Genomic DNA, 15,987 nt, shown 5'->3' on the forward strand with positions numbered 1-15,987 from the left:
CCACATATTTGTAAAAAGTTGATTTTCGGTTGTGTTAACTCAACTTAATCAGGTTTCCTTTTTTTTAAGTAGCCTAAACAACTTCATTCATAATTGAAAAAAAATAAAATAAAATTTTAGTCTGGTGCAGACAACGACTGTAACAGTTGTGTTCATACATGTTTTTTTCATTGTACTTCCAATGTAAAGCCTGCATGTAATTATGGATCATGAAGGCAGGTGTTACTATGAGCTGTAATATTAAAGACACAGTTGACTCTTCCTTCATACAGTATCACATCTCAAGCAATGTTTTGCAGTACAATATGAACAGAAAGTGTAAGTGTACAGTAACAATTAGGCTATATATATATATATATATAATTTATATATAGGCCTACTGTATATTTGGTGTAAGTAGTAAAATACATCTAATATAAAGTATCTTCTCTTTCTTGTTTTATTGAAGTGTGATTAGGCATGTTTTTGTGAGGTGTGTAAAAAGTAAAGAAACCCAAAAGCACTATTACCATAATAAAGACTACAATGTAGTGAAATCATAATGAAAAAAATCATTATCAGACACCTTAGACAGAAGATAAATAAATATAGACTAATGTCTAGACTATAAGTCGCCGTGCACATGTTCTCGCACACTCTAAAAGTTACCCTCACTCTTTGACAAGAGCTGACATTCAAAGAGATTATACACAAAGCGCCTTATGTGATGCACGGAGATGTGAACTTCTGTCAATACGCCTTCAAGGACAAACACTTCACCTGCGGAAAACACGCGGCGATTTCTGCTGCACAGGTGCCTGTTTCCGTCTCCTGTCCTCTTCACTTATACACTTATAATTAATAGAAAGCTAATACAATATAATTAATCAACACTACAATGCATTGATAATAATTTTGTTTCATTCATTAAACAAAATAATAAATAAATAATATATATACACACTCACCTAAAGGATTATTAGGAACACAATACTAATACTGTGTTTGACCCCCTTTTGCCTTCAGAACTGCCTTAATTCTACGTGACATTGACTCAACTTTGGGGGGCATTTTAGTACAGTGAACTCATTGTCATGTTCAAGAAACCAATTTGAAATGATTCGAGCTTTGTGACATGGTGCATTATCCTGATGGAAGTAGCCATCAGAGGATGGGGACATGGTGGCCATAAAGGGATGGACATGGTCAGAAACAATGCTCAGGTAGGCCGTGGCATTTAAACGATGCTCAATTGGCACTAAGGGGACTAAAGTGTTTACGCCAAATTCTGACCATCTGAATGTCTCAACAGAAATCGAGACTCATCAGACTAGGCAACATTTTTCCAGTCTTCAACTGTCCAAGTTTGGTGAGCTCTTGCAAATTGTCGCCTCTTTTTCCTATTTGTAGTGGAGATGAGTGGTACCCGGTGGGGTCTTCTGCTGTTGTAGCCCATCCGCCTCAAGGTTGTGTGTGTTGTGTCTTCTTCACAAATGCTTTGCTGCATACCTCGGTTGTAACGAGTGGTTATCTCAGTCAAAGTTGCTCTTCTATCAGCTTGAATCAGTCGGCCCATTCTCCTCTGACCTCTCGCATCAACAAGGCATTTTCGCCCACAGGACTGCCGCATACTGGGTATTTTACCCTTTTTACATCATTCTTTGTAAACCCTTGAAATGGCTGTGTGTGAAAATCCCAGTAACTGCTAAATACTCAGATAATACTCATAAAATTGCTTAAATCACCTTTCTTTCCCATTCTGACATTCAGTTTGGAGTTCAGGAGATTGTCTTGACCAGGACCACACCCCTAAGGCCACGTAAATCTGGATACATTTGAAAAGGTTACATTTGTGCGAGGTTAAAGCGCACAAACAGAACAGCTACGGGACAAGCCCACCAAATTTTATGTACAGAATATTAATCTTTTACATTGTAATCCTTTTATTTTTAATATTTGGCTAGGTTGTGTGCTGCTGTATGTGTAGTGTACTGTACAGTACGTGCATTAAGACCCACCTATAGGAGCATATTACTAATGCACCCTTTAAATAACAAAAAAAAAATATTGCACTATTGACTTTAGACCAGGTTTCAGTTGGTCAATGGCAAAGTCCATTTCAGTTTCCTCAAAATAGCAACGCGCCAACAATACGGTCAAGTCCATGGACTTGGACGCACAAATTATTAGCTTTTTAAAGGTGTGGTATAATGGCCTTTTCATAAAATGTAAAATAAGTTTTTGATGTGAAGTTTGAGCTCAAAATACTCCACAGACATTTGTAAAATTGTCAATTTTTGAGGGTGAGCAAAAACACACCGTTTTTGTGTCTGTCCCTTTAAATGCAAATGAGCTGCTGCTCCCGGCACAGGGGCGGAGCTTCAAGAGCTTGTGTCCTTTCACCTCACACACACACATGCACTGAAAATTTCTTAAACTTTTAGCCTATTATGTTCAAACCGGAGACAGAATGATGAAAAGTGAAACATGTAGAATGCAACAGGGCATTCATGAATTTATGATCTTATGTGTAGTTATCTTCTAGTCATTGATTAGCATATTCTGTCTTGATAATCTCTAAATCATGTTCCGTTGGTGGCGTTTATGTAAATTTTAGGGTTGGAAGATGTCACTAAGCCGGGAGGAATGTCGTGTACCAGCCGTTTGTTGTCTCCCTTTGCTTTGAACTTTGAGCGTTGTACCTTTGCAGATGTTGTTTATGCTCAAACAGCAACATTGCACACTAACTAAAGTTAGAAAAGTGAAATAATAATCAACCACGCCTTTAAACAACATGTCGCAGGACGAGAAAATCATAATTGTGTCAGGCTGAAACTAGCAAAAACCACTTGTTGCGTTTGGCGCTGCATTGCGCCGGGTGTATGAAAGGGCCCCTTGTGTTTATTGATTGAACGCTTCATCCGCTCGTGGCGGATCGTGTGTGTGACACGTGGCGTTTGTGGGTCAGCCGTCAGTCAGTGAGCTGCTCGTCCTCCTGTCCTGCAACAGTGATGAGTGATGCTCGTTCCTCAGGGTTAATCTGACAGTGATCCGGCCAGCGCTGTATTCTGCTGATGGCAGCAACGCTACGCTACGGCATCTGTTTACTGTCAGAGATCTAGGTCAGGCCGTGTTTGAGGCGGAGGAGCGCTGAGAGTGTGACACACACACACACTGCGTTCAGCCTCCAGAAACGTCCATAAGCCTGCTCTCATCTGAGAAACTGACAGAACTTGACTCTTCATCATCATCATTAGACATACTCCAAGTGATAATTTTTTTAGCTTTAACTTTATGCAAAATTTTAGAGTGGCCTTTTATTGTGGCCAGCCTAATCAGCATCTCGATATGCCACACCCGAGGTGGATGGATTATCTCGGCAAAGGAGAAGTGCTCACTAACACCGATTTAGACAGATTTGTGAACAATATTTGAGAGAAATAGGCCTTTTGTGTACATAGGCAATATCATGATTAACAATAGGTAGAGACCTCTAAATTTACATTTTGCGTCTACACTTTAAAAAGTGATGAGCTGACTTAACTTAAAAATGTAAACAGCTTCACGTGTTTCTAAAAAAAATAAGTTTTGTGGAATTGTAAAGTTGACCGCCTACACTGTAAAAAAATATTTTTTGGTGAAGTAAATACTACTGGAAAAAAAAAACTATGTAATTTACATGAAAAGTTAGTTCAGGCAAGAATAAAAAAAACGAAGTAAATTACATAGTACTTAATTCAAGAAAGTGTAAATATCAACTCAATAAAATTAAGTAAGAATTACTCGATTTTTCTGATTCTGGGGCTCCCATCATGCACTGGACCTTGAATAATTAATGAGGTTCATTTTTCACTGGTTTCCAGCTCTATTTACACTGTTTTATCATTGATTTTTGTTGTCCGTATTAGTAACTTGCCATTTTGTGACATTTCGAGTCTTTGCATTCACATGATGCTTAACATCTGACATGATGTAATATAAATACTTTAGATGATTTAAGTAAAGCACATACTACAAATGACTAATTAAATTCAAAAGTATTGTTTTAGTGAAATGCAAAGGAAATTTCAACTAAATCGATACTAATCAACTTTTTACTAGCCGAGTTAAAAGTACTTCTTTGTTACTTTCACTTAACTAGGTTAGGTAAAGTTTACTTAATTCCATATTCCAAATAAATTTAAAGATTTCTAATTAAAGCTACCGATAAATACCGTTTAGGTTTTTACTTGGCAAATCATTGTAAATTTACTAGCATTTTCTGAGTGAAAAAAGTTGCCTAGCTTTTTTCAAGTAAATCCTACTCCATTTTTTTTTCAGTGTATGAACTGTTCCTTGAGGCTTACATCAGAGATGAAGAAGCTGCCTTGACAAACTGCACTCAGATCACTGCGCAAAGTAAATTAGACCGAGACGGAGATAATCACTTCAGGATACGGATGCGAGTTTTCAAGAAAACAAACAAGGTGAGTAGTTTGAGATCCTGATCTCCCCCATTTATGATCCAGAACGCTCATTTGTCCTAGCTATTTGATCTCATTTATGTCATTTATACATAGACCTTCTTCTATATAGCCTACTGTGAGGGAAACAATGCATCTGTCCCTTATACGATATGGCTTATGTAGGCCTATACAGTTGCCAATAATAGGCTCTAATCGTGAAATAAAAACGAATAAGCTCTAAAATCTAATTAGGGCCATTTATCATATTCAGAATAGCCCTAATGCCCCTGTCATGGTGGAAGGAAGCCAGAGATTTATACATCTATGACTCATCGTGATTAATCTTTGTGTCCGGGATTAAACGCATTCGTGGACACGAGCGAGTGGCCATATGCTGTAATGCTGAACTCGTGTTATTGAGGCAGTACTGAGGGAAAATTGGCACAAAACAACACGCCATGTTTTAGCACTAATTAACTAATAAGATTATTAACTAGATTTCCGAATCGACATTAACCGACAGAGAAATAGCGAGTCGCTTGCCAAGTGAGGAGAATTTGGCGGGAAATCTCTTCAGCTGCGCATAATATATCAACTGCTAGTCTTTTGCTCACAATACAGATTTTATATGCGATATATAACTTTGTTCGATGATGTGTTATCATCACTTCAACAATATGTGTAAGATGTATGAGTCGTTTTTGAGGTATAAACACAGTGAGAGTATATAGCCTATCTATACGTGCCATTTTTGAGTCATTCCATGTAATCATTGTCTACACACCCAAAGGTCATGTATGGGTCAGTCTATCAGCCTCACACACCGGACATGTGGATGAAGGGGAACAGAAGAGGGTCGGGGGGGAATGGGGCGGCACTGTTGCCTTCTGGGATTAGCCAATCCGTGCCATCTGCTAGCGGTAGCGTAATCCCGTCAATGAGAAAATCAATTGTCTAAGTAAATATCAAAGGCATGTAAGCTCATTTTGGCAAGTAACTTAAACATTAGGAGGACTTAAGTTAAAAGACCATGTTAGTGCTGAGCAAGGGATAGGGAGGCTTATTCATGGGGTGCAACTCGCTGCTGAATCGTCAAATAAGGATCAAGCTGCAATTAGCAGAGACAACAAGAAAAAATAAGACTCGCAGTAATCGAAAAAAACTGTTTTATATTTATGCAAACTAAAAATACAAAGTGTCTTGTCTAATACATGAACACAATTAATATTTAAATTACAAATAAAATAAAATATTAACTTTTTAAATATGTTTTTATTTATTTAATATATATATATAGTTATAGTAAACCAACAATATATTTTTCCAGTGTATATATATATATATATATATATATATATATATATAATTATTAAATACTTAATATTGATTTATTTATTTTAATTAGTGTGAAAAAAATATATTTTAAATAATTTTAGACCCTAATTCAGAATAATAAAATGGAAGTGTATTTATACAGAAGATTCTACACGCTGTTGTTATTATTGTTTACTTAAACTTATACTACTAAAAATACTTTGTTAACTGAGATAAACTTTTTAACAACATTACATAATGATAGCAAAAATATATTGAATTATCGATCGCAAAATATCGTAGAACAAAGTTAAACAATTAACAGAGAAACCAAACTAATACAGTAATAAAAAAGTATTTGATAAATATGTAGGTGTTGTCTTTATACAAATTATTTAAATTATATAAATATATAAATGATTTATATATATATATATATATATATATATATATATATACATAAGCTAAAATAATGTTCCAGAACTAATTGAAATAAAATAAGTTGAAGTTGAACTAATAAACTTACCAAGACTGAAATAAATATAAGTTAAAGCCAAATAAAAATTATAAAGACAATAAAATATTATTGAAAATATTAACAAATATATAAATAAACCTAAAAATGAAAAAAAGCATTGTATCCTGGTGCTTTATGCGCCTCCTATAACACCAGCAGTGTGTTTCGGGACACCCGCGCCTCTGTGTCCTACTTCAGCTCCAGTGTAAACCCCATCAGAGTTAAGTTAATAGGATCTGCTGCCGTGAGGATGGAGAGACGGGATTGGTGTCGTAGTGCCAGGCGATTTCATTAAATGTGTAGCTACTTTACATCAGCCATTTACCTGATGGGGGAGAATGGGTGATTTACCTGTGGGGAAGTTGAGCCACCCTTTGTTTCTTAACCACCATCAAAAAAAAACAGTCATGTGACCATTTAAAAAAAAACCAAAAAAAAAAAAACCCATGATTCTTGTGTCTGAACAATTACAGACACTTTGAAAAAAGTGTTTTAGGAAGGGTATACTGTCAACATGATGTTAGCTCTAAGCTAGTTTTTGTTAAAATGCAGGGTAAATTGAGCCACGACACTATTACCCATTATTATTACTTTACTGTAATTCATGTCAATCTTATATTTTATCATTAAAATAACGTGACATCAGTCGGTAACAAAAATAACCTAGGTTAAATAAATGATGAACAGAGTTTTTAATTTTCCATCTGCACAATGACAATGTTCTGATATCATACAGTTATTCATTTAATACCAACATTTATACAAGCTTTAGTGTCCAAATACTTTTTGGGGACGTTTTATTTAAGGATAAACACAATTAAAAAAGAAGATTAACTTGAAAATCATTCTTGCAGAGGTCTTTATTTTAAAAAATTACATTTTCTTTAGCAAAAGTCAGTTTACATGATCATAAAAAATTATAGTGCAATATTCCAGTGCACAACAGATCCCTCTTCAGTTTTAGTGGCTCATCGGTGAACTTACAGCCCGTTATACTCATGCTTACAGTGGCCAACAAACAGAGGCTCCGCCTGGATCCCCCGCCTGCACAAACACAAACACAAGTCAATCATTTTTTATCATTTAAAACTCAATTTCCTTACTGAAAATCTTAAATAATATGCTTTAAAAAACCCTGTAAAGCCTGACATGTGAAATAGTCCAAATGAAATGTTTGAAATTTAACAGTTTATTTACTCTTTAGACAGCATATGTAAAATAAAAGTTGTATATGCGTTTTAGTTGAGTATCATATTTGATACATCATGCTTTTCATGGATCATATATGATATAGTGAGAATATGGAGCTTTTATATGAGGAGGAAAGAAACGGATCGATTTTTTTCAAAGGAACAAACTGAGCGAAAATATGCAATTTGGTGAGGCTTCTGATGTTTATATGGCTTGTAGAATTAAACTAAAAGATATTTTACTTGATAAAAAAGCATGAACTATCAGACGACAGAAGGCATGTAGATTATTCAGCAACGTTTGGATCATGTTGATAATTTAGAAGTGTTTGTGTATCGATTGAAACAGTGGGTTTTATAGGGTTAATTATAATAAACATATTAAATATTGAAATTTGTATGTGTAGAGTGTGACTAATAGACGTTGATAAAGAATATATTTCAATACCTTAGAAGTTCACAGCGAAACTCTTCCAGGCGAGGGAAGGCCAGATCTGCGTTCAGAGTTTTTTCTTCATCGCTCCACAACCTCTCCGCTGCAGCACAAGCTCTCGGCCTTCACAAACACAGTCAAAGATTTAGCAACAATCATAATAATCTAATTAATGATCTTGTCAAGTGTATTTTTTCATACCACAGACGTGGGCTCAGATTGGTGGCGTCGACATATTCACCCCACATGGCGACCTCTCCTCCGATCACCAACTTCTTCTGTTCTTCTGTCCCTAAATCATAGAAAAAAAATACACAATTTTAATCAAATACTCAATTAAAAATAAAGCTTTTTAAAGGTTCATGAAGAACATTTGGAATGTTTCCAATTTACAAAGGGTTCTTTAAAGTGAAAAAAAGTTCTTTTGGATTTTTTAAATGTTCTTCACACTAAAATAATGGTTCTTTTCACAGTTCACTTAAAAGTTCTTTGGGGAGCCAAATATTGTTATTCTATGGCATTTCTGTGAAAACCTAATTGTATAACTTAAACTCAAAAAAGCTATAACTTAAAACTTTAACAATTATAAAAATAAAATGCTGTCTTGACAATAAAACTAATTGACAATAAGAAAAATAAGTTTAAGCTAAATCATAAAATTAAAAAAAAAAAAAAAGTTTAAAATAAATATTTTAAATGAATAAAAAACAAACATTTGCTCATCTGTCCCTTAAACATGTAAATTTAACCAAATACACACTGAAAATACACCAGCACTGCACTACAAACAACAGCAAAGCAAACAAAACGCAAGATAATAGTTGATTTATCATTCATTAGTATAGTTTAGTTCAGTGTCGTTAATTAGAGCTAACTGACTAATTCTGTAAACTAAATTTACTAAATTAACTTAACCACCAGCCCATAAACTAGAATCAACTCTATCTGAACCCGGAAACGGCATCAGGTTCTTATGAATCGCCCGTTTGCTATTCTATTTGAATATTGAGCCCAGCCTAACATGCTGCTCCACACACCGGAGAAATTCTGGGGCTGCACTGCGTAGGAAACACGCCAGTCCTGGCCGTAGCTGATGTGGTTAATGTACCAGGGGGCAGAGAGCAGAACCCTGTGCCCGGCCTTGGTCATCTTGCTCAGTTCAGCCTGGTAACCTTCACCCTTCCAGATCTCTAGAACCGTGTCCTGTGGAATCTGAGACAGTGTACAGACAGGAAACACCGGGTCACGCATTGCACTCTTCACGCTTTATACGCCTCTTTGGAATTATTTTGTGCATAAATGCAACATTTTGGGGCTTTTACCACTTTTATGGAGTGTATTGTGAGTCGAGGACAGGAAATGATGCGGTCAAGAAGTGGAAACGAGGTTTTAAAAATGTCGCAAGCTAGACTCAAACTCAAAAAGCCCAAAAAAGCAACAGAACTCATCTTAACCACTAATCCACAGCTCTGAAATAAAATATAAAAGTTATTTTGTGCATAAATGCAACATTTTGGGGCTTTTACCACTTTTATTGTGTATTGTGAGGCGAGGACAGGAAATGATGCGGTCAAGAAGTGGAAACGAGGTTTTAAAAATGTCGCAAGCTAGACTCAAACTCAAAAAGCCCAAAAAAGCAACAGAACTCATCTTAACCACTAATCCACAGCTCTGAAAAAAAAAATATAAAAGATATTTTGTGCATAAATGCAACATTTTGGGGCTTTTACCACTTTTATTGAGTGTATTGTGAGGCGAGGACAGGAAATGATGCGGTCAAGAAGTGGAAACGAGATTTGAAAAATGTCGGAAGCTAGACTCAAACTCAAAAAGCCCAAAAAAGCAACAGAACTCATCTTAACCACTAATCCACAGCTCTGAAATAAAATATAGAAGATATTTTGTGCATAAATGCAACATTTTGGGTCTTTTACCACTTTTATGGAGTGTATTGTGAGGCGAGGACAGGAAATGATGGGGTTAAGACTAAGAGGTGGAAACAGGATTTTAAAAATGTCGGAAGCTAGACTCAAACTCAAAAAGCCCAAAAAAGCAACAGAACTCATCTTAACCACTAATCCACAGCTCTGAAAAAAAAAATATAAAAGATATTTTGTGCATAAATGCAACATTTTGGGGCTTTTACCACTTTTATTGAGTGTATTGTGAGGCGAGGACAGGAAATGATGGGGTTAAGACTAAGAGGTGGAAACAGGATTTTAAAAATGTCGGAAGCTAGACTCAAACTCAAAAAGTCCAAAAATAGCACCAGAGCTCACAGTTCTGACGAACAAACACGTTTTTGTTTCATTTTGCTTTATATATTCTGGGAGGCTGGTCTTGTGTTATATGTACACAGACACGTTTCACCTCAAAAGTCGACTCCTGGTTGACACCTTCTGGTAAGACAGTGCTTTGCAACAGTCGTGACGACAGGATTTCATGGGCAAGAGAGAAACAAATTCTTATGTTTCTCTTAAAATAGTTATTTACCAAGTATTAGATGCAATTCCTATTTAAAAGGGGTATAAAACCAAAATAGAAAGTCCAGTGTTGTTACTCTATTAAAAATGTACTTAAAGTGAATTTAAATGAAAGCTGAATGTAAAAATAAAAATACAAACTATACGAGTAAAGTCATGCTTAAAATCATGCGTATCAATGGCATGTTTGTTTGATTCTCACACAGAACACACTTTCACACCGGACTGAGACACAGCACTGCAATCTCTTGTACTTGTTAGTGTTTTGCACTCATGCTCTGACCCTTAAAGGCTAGGGGGCGCACGATGTAGTAGCGGGCCCAGCTGTGAGTGGGTATCGGCAGGTCGAGGTAGAAAGGAGCCGCCAGGATGACCTTTAACCCTGCTTTAGTGACCCGGCGCATCTCGCACAGGTAACATCCCTGCTTCCAAACCTCCACCACGTACTTCGCCCTGGGCTAGAAGAGAAGCGTCTCGTCCCGGTTAAATCACACGCACGGCTTTGTGAGGTTTGAAAGCAACCAGTGTAGAGCAGATTTGTACTCACTCGCTCACGGTAGTCAAACACGTCCTGCCAGACAATGGAGGTTTTGTTGAGCGCGGCTGTCATGTTCATTATGCTAAAGAACAACATAAAGAGAGACATAAAGACACAGAAACACCATAGACTGCGTTCACGAATGCTCTATTTCTTATGTTTATGCAGTAAATCTGTAAAATAAACAGTTTGTTCATTATTTGATCACAAGAAAATTAATATACTAAACATTAAAACAGATTGGAATCAATGCAAGAGTGCTTATATCAGTGTTTTTTAAATGGTTTCAAACATGGCTTAACACATATTAGAAATATTAATTATAGAATCTGGGATTAAACTTGTTCAAAATTAAACTTGAAATATTCATTCAATTATTTAATGTTATAAATATATATTTATAATTACTTATTAAATGATCAGTTGAAGGAAAAGCAGACAACAAGTGATGCTGTCATTCTAAAACGTGAAACATATTAATAATAAAGTAGCGGTATCCAAACTTCTGAAGTTGTGGTATATGTACACTACTTTTCAAAAGTTTTAGGTTTCATTAAGATTTTTTTAATACTTATATTCAGCAGGGATGCATTAAATTGATCAAAAGTGACAGTAAACGTGTATAATGTTACAAAGTAGATCTATTTTAAATAAATGTTGCTCTTATTAACTTTGTATTTATAAAGGAATTCTGGATGCATTACGGTTCCCAGCACAACTGTTTTCAACAACAAATCATCATATTAGAAAGGACAGTTTAGCATATATTCAAATTGAAAACAGTAATTTACAATTGTAATAACATTTCACAATATTACTGTTTTTATGGAAGTTTTGGTGAGCATGAAAGACAAAAAAAAAACCTTTTAAAAATCTTACCGACCCCAAACTTTGACCGATAGCGTATGTAGTTTTTGAAATTTTGACTAACCTCTCCATATAGAATGATTCCAGTTTGGTAAAATCCTTCCCAAAGCCCATCTTTCCCATAAACTTTAGCACATTGGGATTGGACTGCCTGTTTTTTAGAGAATAACTTTGTTAAAATCTTCACATAAAAAAAAGACCATGCTAATGTAATGCAGGCACCCAAAACATGTCAAAAGTGCTTACCAGCAGGCAAAACTGACCTCATCCCCTCCTAAGTGAATATATGAGTCAGGAAAGACATATTTCACCTCCTTCAAGAGGCGGTCCATGAACTTATAAGTGGTGTCTACCGTTGGATCGACGGGTCCAAATGAACCAGAGGGTACGTCTCCCCTGTAACATGGTGTCAAGAGGTCTGGCTGTCCTGAAAATTAAGGACAAGCGTTGTTATTCGTTGTAGTGTTTAAAAAAAAGAAAGTTCTGGAAACTCCATCTGGCGCGTCCAATGATGACGCAGAGAATACTGACGATTCTCTCTGACCAATCAGCAGTCGGCATTGTTTTCACGTCACATTTTAGTATCGGCTCAGCTCGCTCAGACCCTCGCCGTAGGTGATACAAAAAAAACAAAAAAAAAACAAAAGCAGGAACAGGTGCAACTTTTACACAGTGGAAAACCAAACAAAGGCGAGTTGAACCGAGCCGGTAATGTGTAGTGGAAAAGTGCCATAAGTATTAGATACTTTTTAGAGAGTAACACAATATTGTAAGACATTCCCTAAAGCAACTTTTCCCAACACTATGTGTGTGTGTGTACCTTTCCCCCATGACTGAGTGTGTCCAGGCGAGTCAAACTCAGGTACGACTCTAATGCCTCTCATTCTCGCATGTTCAATCACTCTCATCACATCTGACTGTGTGTAGATATGAGTGAACGGATGAAAAGCTCCCTAGAAGAAAAAGATATGCCAGTGTTGTTATTGGCAACTAAAACTCTTTTAAAATAAATCACTTGTTAATTAAAATAAAGTTAGATGAAAAACGAAAACTAAAGCCCGTTCACCTTATTGCTGAGGTCAGGAAAGGTGCGGCTCTGGTACGGAAAAGAGGGATCATCCACGATGTGCCAGTGAAAGACGTTGAGTTTACTGTAAGCCATGGCATCCTACGGAAAATTCAAATTCAATTGATTTATTTCATAATACTTAAAACATTTATTCAGCGAGGAATTCAATTGATCAGAAGCATCAGTAAAGACATTTATTATGGTACAAAAGTTTATATTTATTTAAATAAATGCTGTCTTTTAATCATTATGATAATAAAAAAAAATTATTGAGCAGCAAATCGTCATATTGGATAATTTTTGAAGGATCGCGTGAATTCAGCTTTGATCACAGGAATAAATTCTATTTTTAAATAAATTTAAATAGAAACATTTATTTGAAATTGTAATACTATTTTATAATATTACTATATTTTTATCAAATAAATCATGCAGTCTTTGTGAGCACAAGAGACTAAATTCAAATAAAATTTAAATATATATATATATATATCGCACCGACCCCAAACCTTTGAATGCTAGTGTATAATAGTAAACACATATTTGTATATTTTTAAATACGATTTATAATGAACAGTAAATACATACCAAGGTCTTCAAAATAGCATGGAGGGGTAAATAATGCCTTGAAGTGTCCAGTAAAAGTCCTCTGAATGCAAACCGTGGGAAGTCTACAATCTCTGTCTTGTTGAGAAAATACTGCATGGAAAAGTCTTAAATTTAGCATGTTAATATACCACGACAATCACATGACTAAAATACAGTCACACAAAACTTACAGAGCCATAATCGTCCTGGTACACAAGCTGACTGAAGGACTCCAGACCTGATTTTCAGGGTTCAGAAGTTGAAAAAGACAAATATTTAGAGCTGTCAAGCAAAGAATTATGCACAAATGGGGAAAATCAACAAGCATAACAAGCAAGATAAGTCAGACCTTTCAGAGAACCCCATACAGTCACTGATCTCAGAACAGCCTGGCCATCAGAAACACTCAGGTTATCTGCAACATGTTAAGATTGTCATTGGCATGTTTTACCATATTACATATGCTTTATACTATGGCACAAACATTATGTTTTGAATCTGGACAGTGTAATAACACCTTCTAATATAGCAGACTTTCTCACAAATTATCAGAGTAAATAAAAGATCAAAGGTCATCTCAAGATCACATGATCAGGAAACACTCACAGCTCTCATCTGAATCTTCACCAGGGTAGCCGTCACATCCTTTGCTTTTGACACTCACCGACACCACAAAGGGTTTGGACACCGACCAGTAACGAAGCCCGTTTTCTGCTCAAATAAACATCATCATATCACACATTATTTAGTATTGCAAAATTGTTTCATTTGACTATGAAGATTATTTAGACGCACATAAACAGTCTGAACCCAGTGTTACAAAACAGGAATAACATATTTGTGCACATAAAGCTACACATAAAATTTACTTTTAAACATGTAAAGTGTGATGACATACAATCAAAGCAATAACAAGAAATGCTATATTGGTTTATTTGAAAGAATTAAAAGAGTAATTTCACATCTATCTTGTACTGTTTAACTGGTGTGGGTTTTAGAAAGTAGTTCAATACTTAACAGATAGAAATTAGTACCTTAATTTTATGCAATTAGTCATGTTTTAGAGTAACTTACTACTATACGGAAGTGCATTTGTTTCATTCATTTTCTGGCATAAACCAACCTGGTCCTTTTGTAAAGTCAGGGAATATGATGGAGAAGTATCTTTTGAAAGCAGCATCCAGGACGGAGCATCCAGTCTGAGCTGCCGAGTCCTTTCCGTAAGTGAAGGAGAAGAGCTGCGGACTCAGACTGTATCTGTCCGGGGACTGATGGATCTGTTGCGGCAGCGGCCAGACTCCGCACACCGGCTCCGCTGTGCGACTCACGACCACCAGCAGGAGCCAGACCCACAGACGAGGAGAGTGCGTGCCGGGGTGAGCCATGCTGCTGTCGCTTCACTCGTGTTTCAGTGTCCGACTGCAGGTGTGTGTCGCTCTAAAACGAGAAATGCGCTGAAACTGTCCAAAACACGAGTCATGTGACAGATAGATAGTGCTTTTGTTCAGGTGACCTGAGGTGCGTTCCATTCGACAGGGTCCCTACGCAGTGTTCACTGCTCCCTACTCCTTGAACACGGTTTATCATTTGAAGTGGACTTCACTGACTTCTTGTGAAGTGATGTATCGATGTTCCCTTATTCCCTATGCCGTTTGCAGTGCCCTTCGAACTGAACATGTTTGTTTCTTTCGATGGCAAAATACCCTGTGAAGTCCACTTCGCAGTCCACTTACGGTCGAATGGAACGCACCTCTGAACTGAGCTTCGGCGATTTTCATTGGCTCAGCTCGAGTCACATGGCCTATTTCCGGCCCGGAGAATGCAGGAATTAAGACAAGATAGAAAACAACAACACATGAAAATGTTAAAGCGGATGATACAAAAAGAAAATAAAACGATTAAAAAGTATTATCAACAGAAACTCTAAATTGAGAAAAAATATTGAGAAAGAATGTTAAATATTGTTTTAACTTTTTTTTTCTTTGGATTATTCGTTTATCTCTTCGTTTTTAATTTACTCCGCACTTTTAGCCATGCCATTTCTGTTATCTTTTGAATATTAGGCTACTCGTTTATAGCGATACTATTTTATTCCATATTCACTATTTTTATTTTACTTATTTCGCGCAATATCTCATTATATTAGCATCATAAGCTATTATATATTTCTTAGTTTACTCTGCACTGTTATTTTATTTTATGCGATTGGTATTTTTGTTATTTTTTATATTAGGCTACTAATTTCTCCACTGGGCCTATTTATAATATCTCATTATATATTAGATATAATATTATGTTATTGGCACAATTTTTTTTTTATTAAATTTTCCCTGTCACCGCTTTTATCGTTTGTGCTGATATTCTGGTAAATTGTAATGATACATAAATAGCAGGCATATTTTGAAATTGAAAACTAAATTTGAGAGTCGGGAAAAGCCTCTAGATGGCGTCAGACAGTCAAACAAACTCGTAAATTCGACACTTTGCAGAAATGTCGGGAAAGTTATCTTTTAGAACAAAAGTAGCCTAATGTATTTTAAATTGACAAGACTAATGGGATCACG

The 15,987-nt window shown here is 36.0% G+C and overlaps 1 protein-coding gene across 2 annotated transcripts; it reads right to left on the reverse strand.

Moving 5' to 3' along the window:
- Nucleotides 1–7,097: 7,097 nt before the first annotated feature.
- Nucleotides 7,098–14,943, reverse strand: hexa (hexosaminidase A (alpha polypeptide)). Of its 2 annotated transcripts, XR_005617253.2 has the most exons (15): nucleotides 14,547–14,943; nucleotides 14,030–14,134; nucleotides 13,773–13,838; nucleotides 13,615–13,661; nucleotides 13,424–13,534; nucleotides 12,833–12,934; nucleotides 12,587–12,719; nucleotides 12,013–12,193; nucleotides 11,831–11,917; nucleotides 10,909–10,981; nucleotides 10,645–10,819; nucleotides 8,916–9,090; nucleotides 8,080–8,170; nucleotides 7,894–8,001; nucleotides 7,098–7,299 (listed from the first exon to the last, which is right to left on the reverse strand). XR_005617253.2 is itself a non-coding variant. In XM_039646944.2 (14 exons), the coding sequence occupies exons 1-14, from the start codon at nucleotides 14,806–14,808 to the stop codon at nucleotides 7,236–7,238; spliced, it is 1,605 nt and encodes a 534-aa protein (XP_039502878.2). In that variant the 5' UTR covers nucleotides 14,809–14,940; the 3' UTR covers nucleotides 7,098–7,235. The 2 variants fall into 2 exon arrangements, 1 of the variants encoding a protein (XP_039502878.2); XM_039646944.2 differs by lacking the exon at nucleotides 10,645–10,819 and having other exon boundaries at nucleotides 14,547–14,940.
- Between the last annotated feature and the right edge of the window lie 1,044 nt (nucleotides 14,944–15,987).

Source organism: Pimephales promelas, chromosome 25 (genome assembly GCF_988280905.1).
Source record: "Pimephales promelas chromosome 25, fPimPro1.hap1.1, whole genome shotgun sequence".
Lineage (NCBI taxonomy): Eukaryota > Metazoa > Chordata > Actinopteri > Cypriniformes > Leuciscidae > Pimephales > Pimephales promelas.

What these genes read in the sequence shown, in the direction of transcription:
- hexa (XM_039646944.2), bottom strand. Translation starts at nt 14,808, where the DNA reads ATGGCTCACCCCGGCACGCACTCTCCTCGTCTGTGGGTCTGGCTCCTG. An exon ending in GAATCATTCTATATGGAGAG is followed by an intron (nt 10,982 to 11,830) that starts GTTAGTCAAAAT and finishes GTTGTTCTTTAG; the next exon opens with CATAATGAACATGACAGCCG. An exon ending in GCAGCCCCAGAATTTCTCCG is followed by an intron (nt 8,171 to 8,915) that starts GTGTGTGGAGCA and finishes TCTATGATTTAG; the next exon opens with GGACAGAAGAACAGAAGAAG.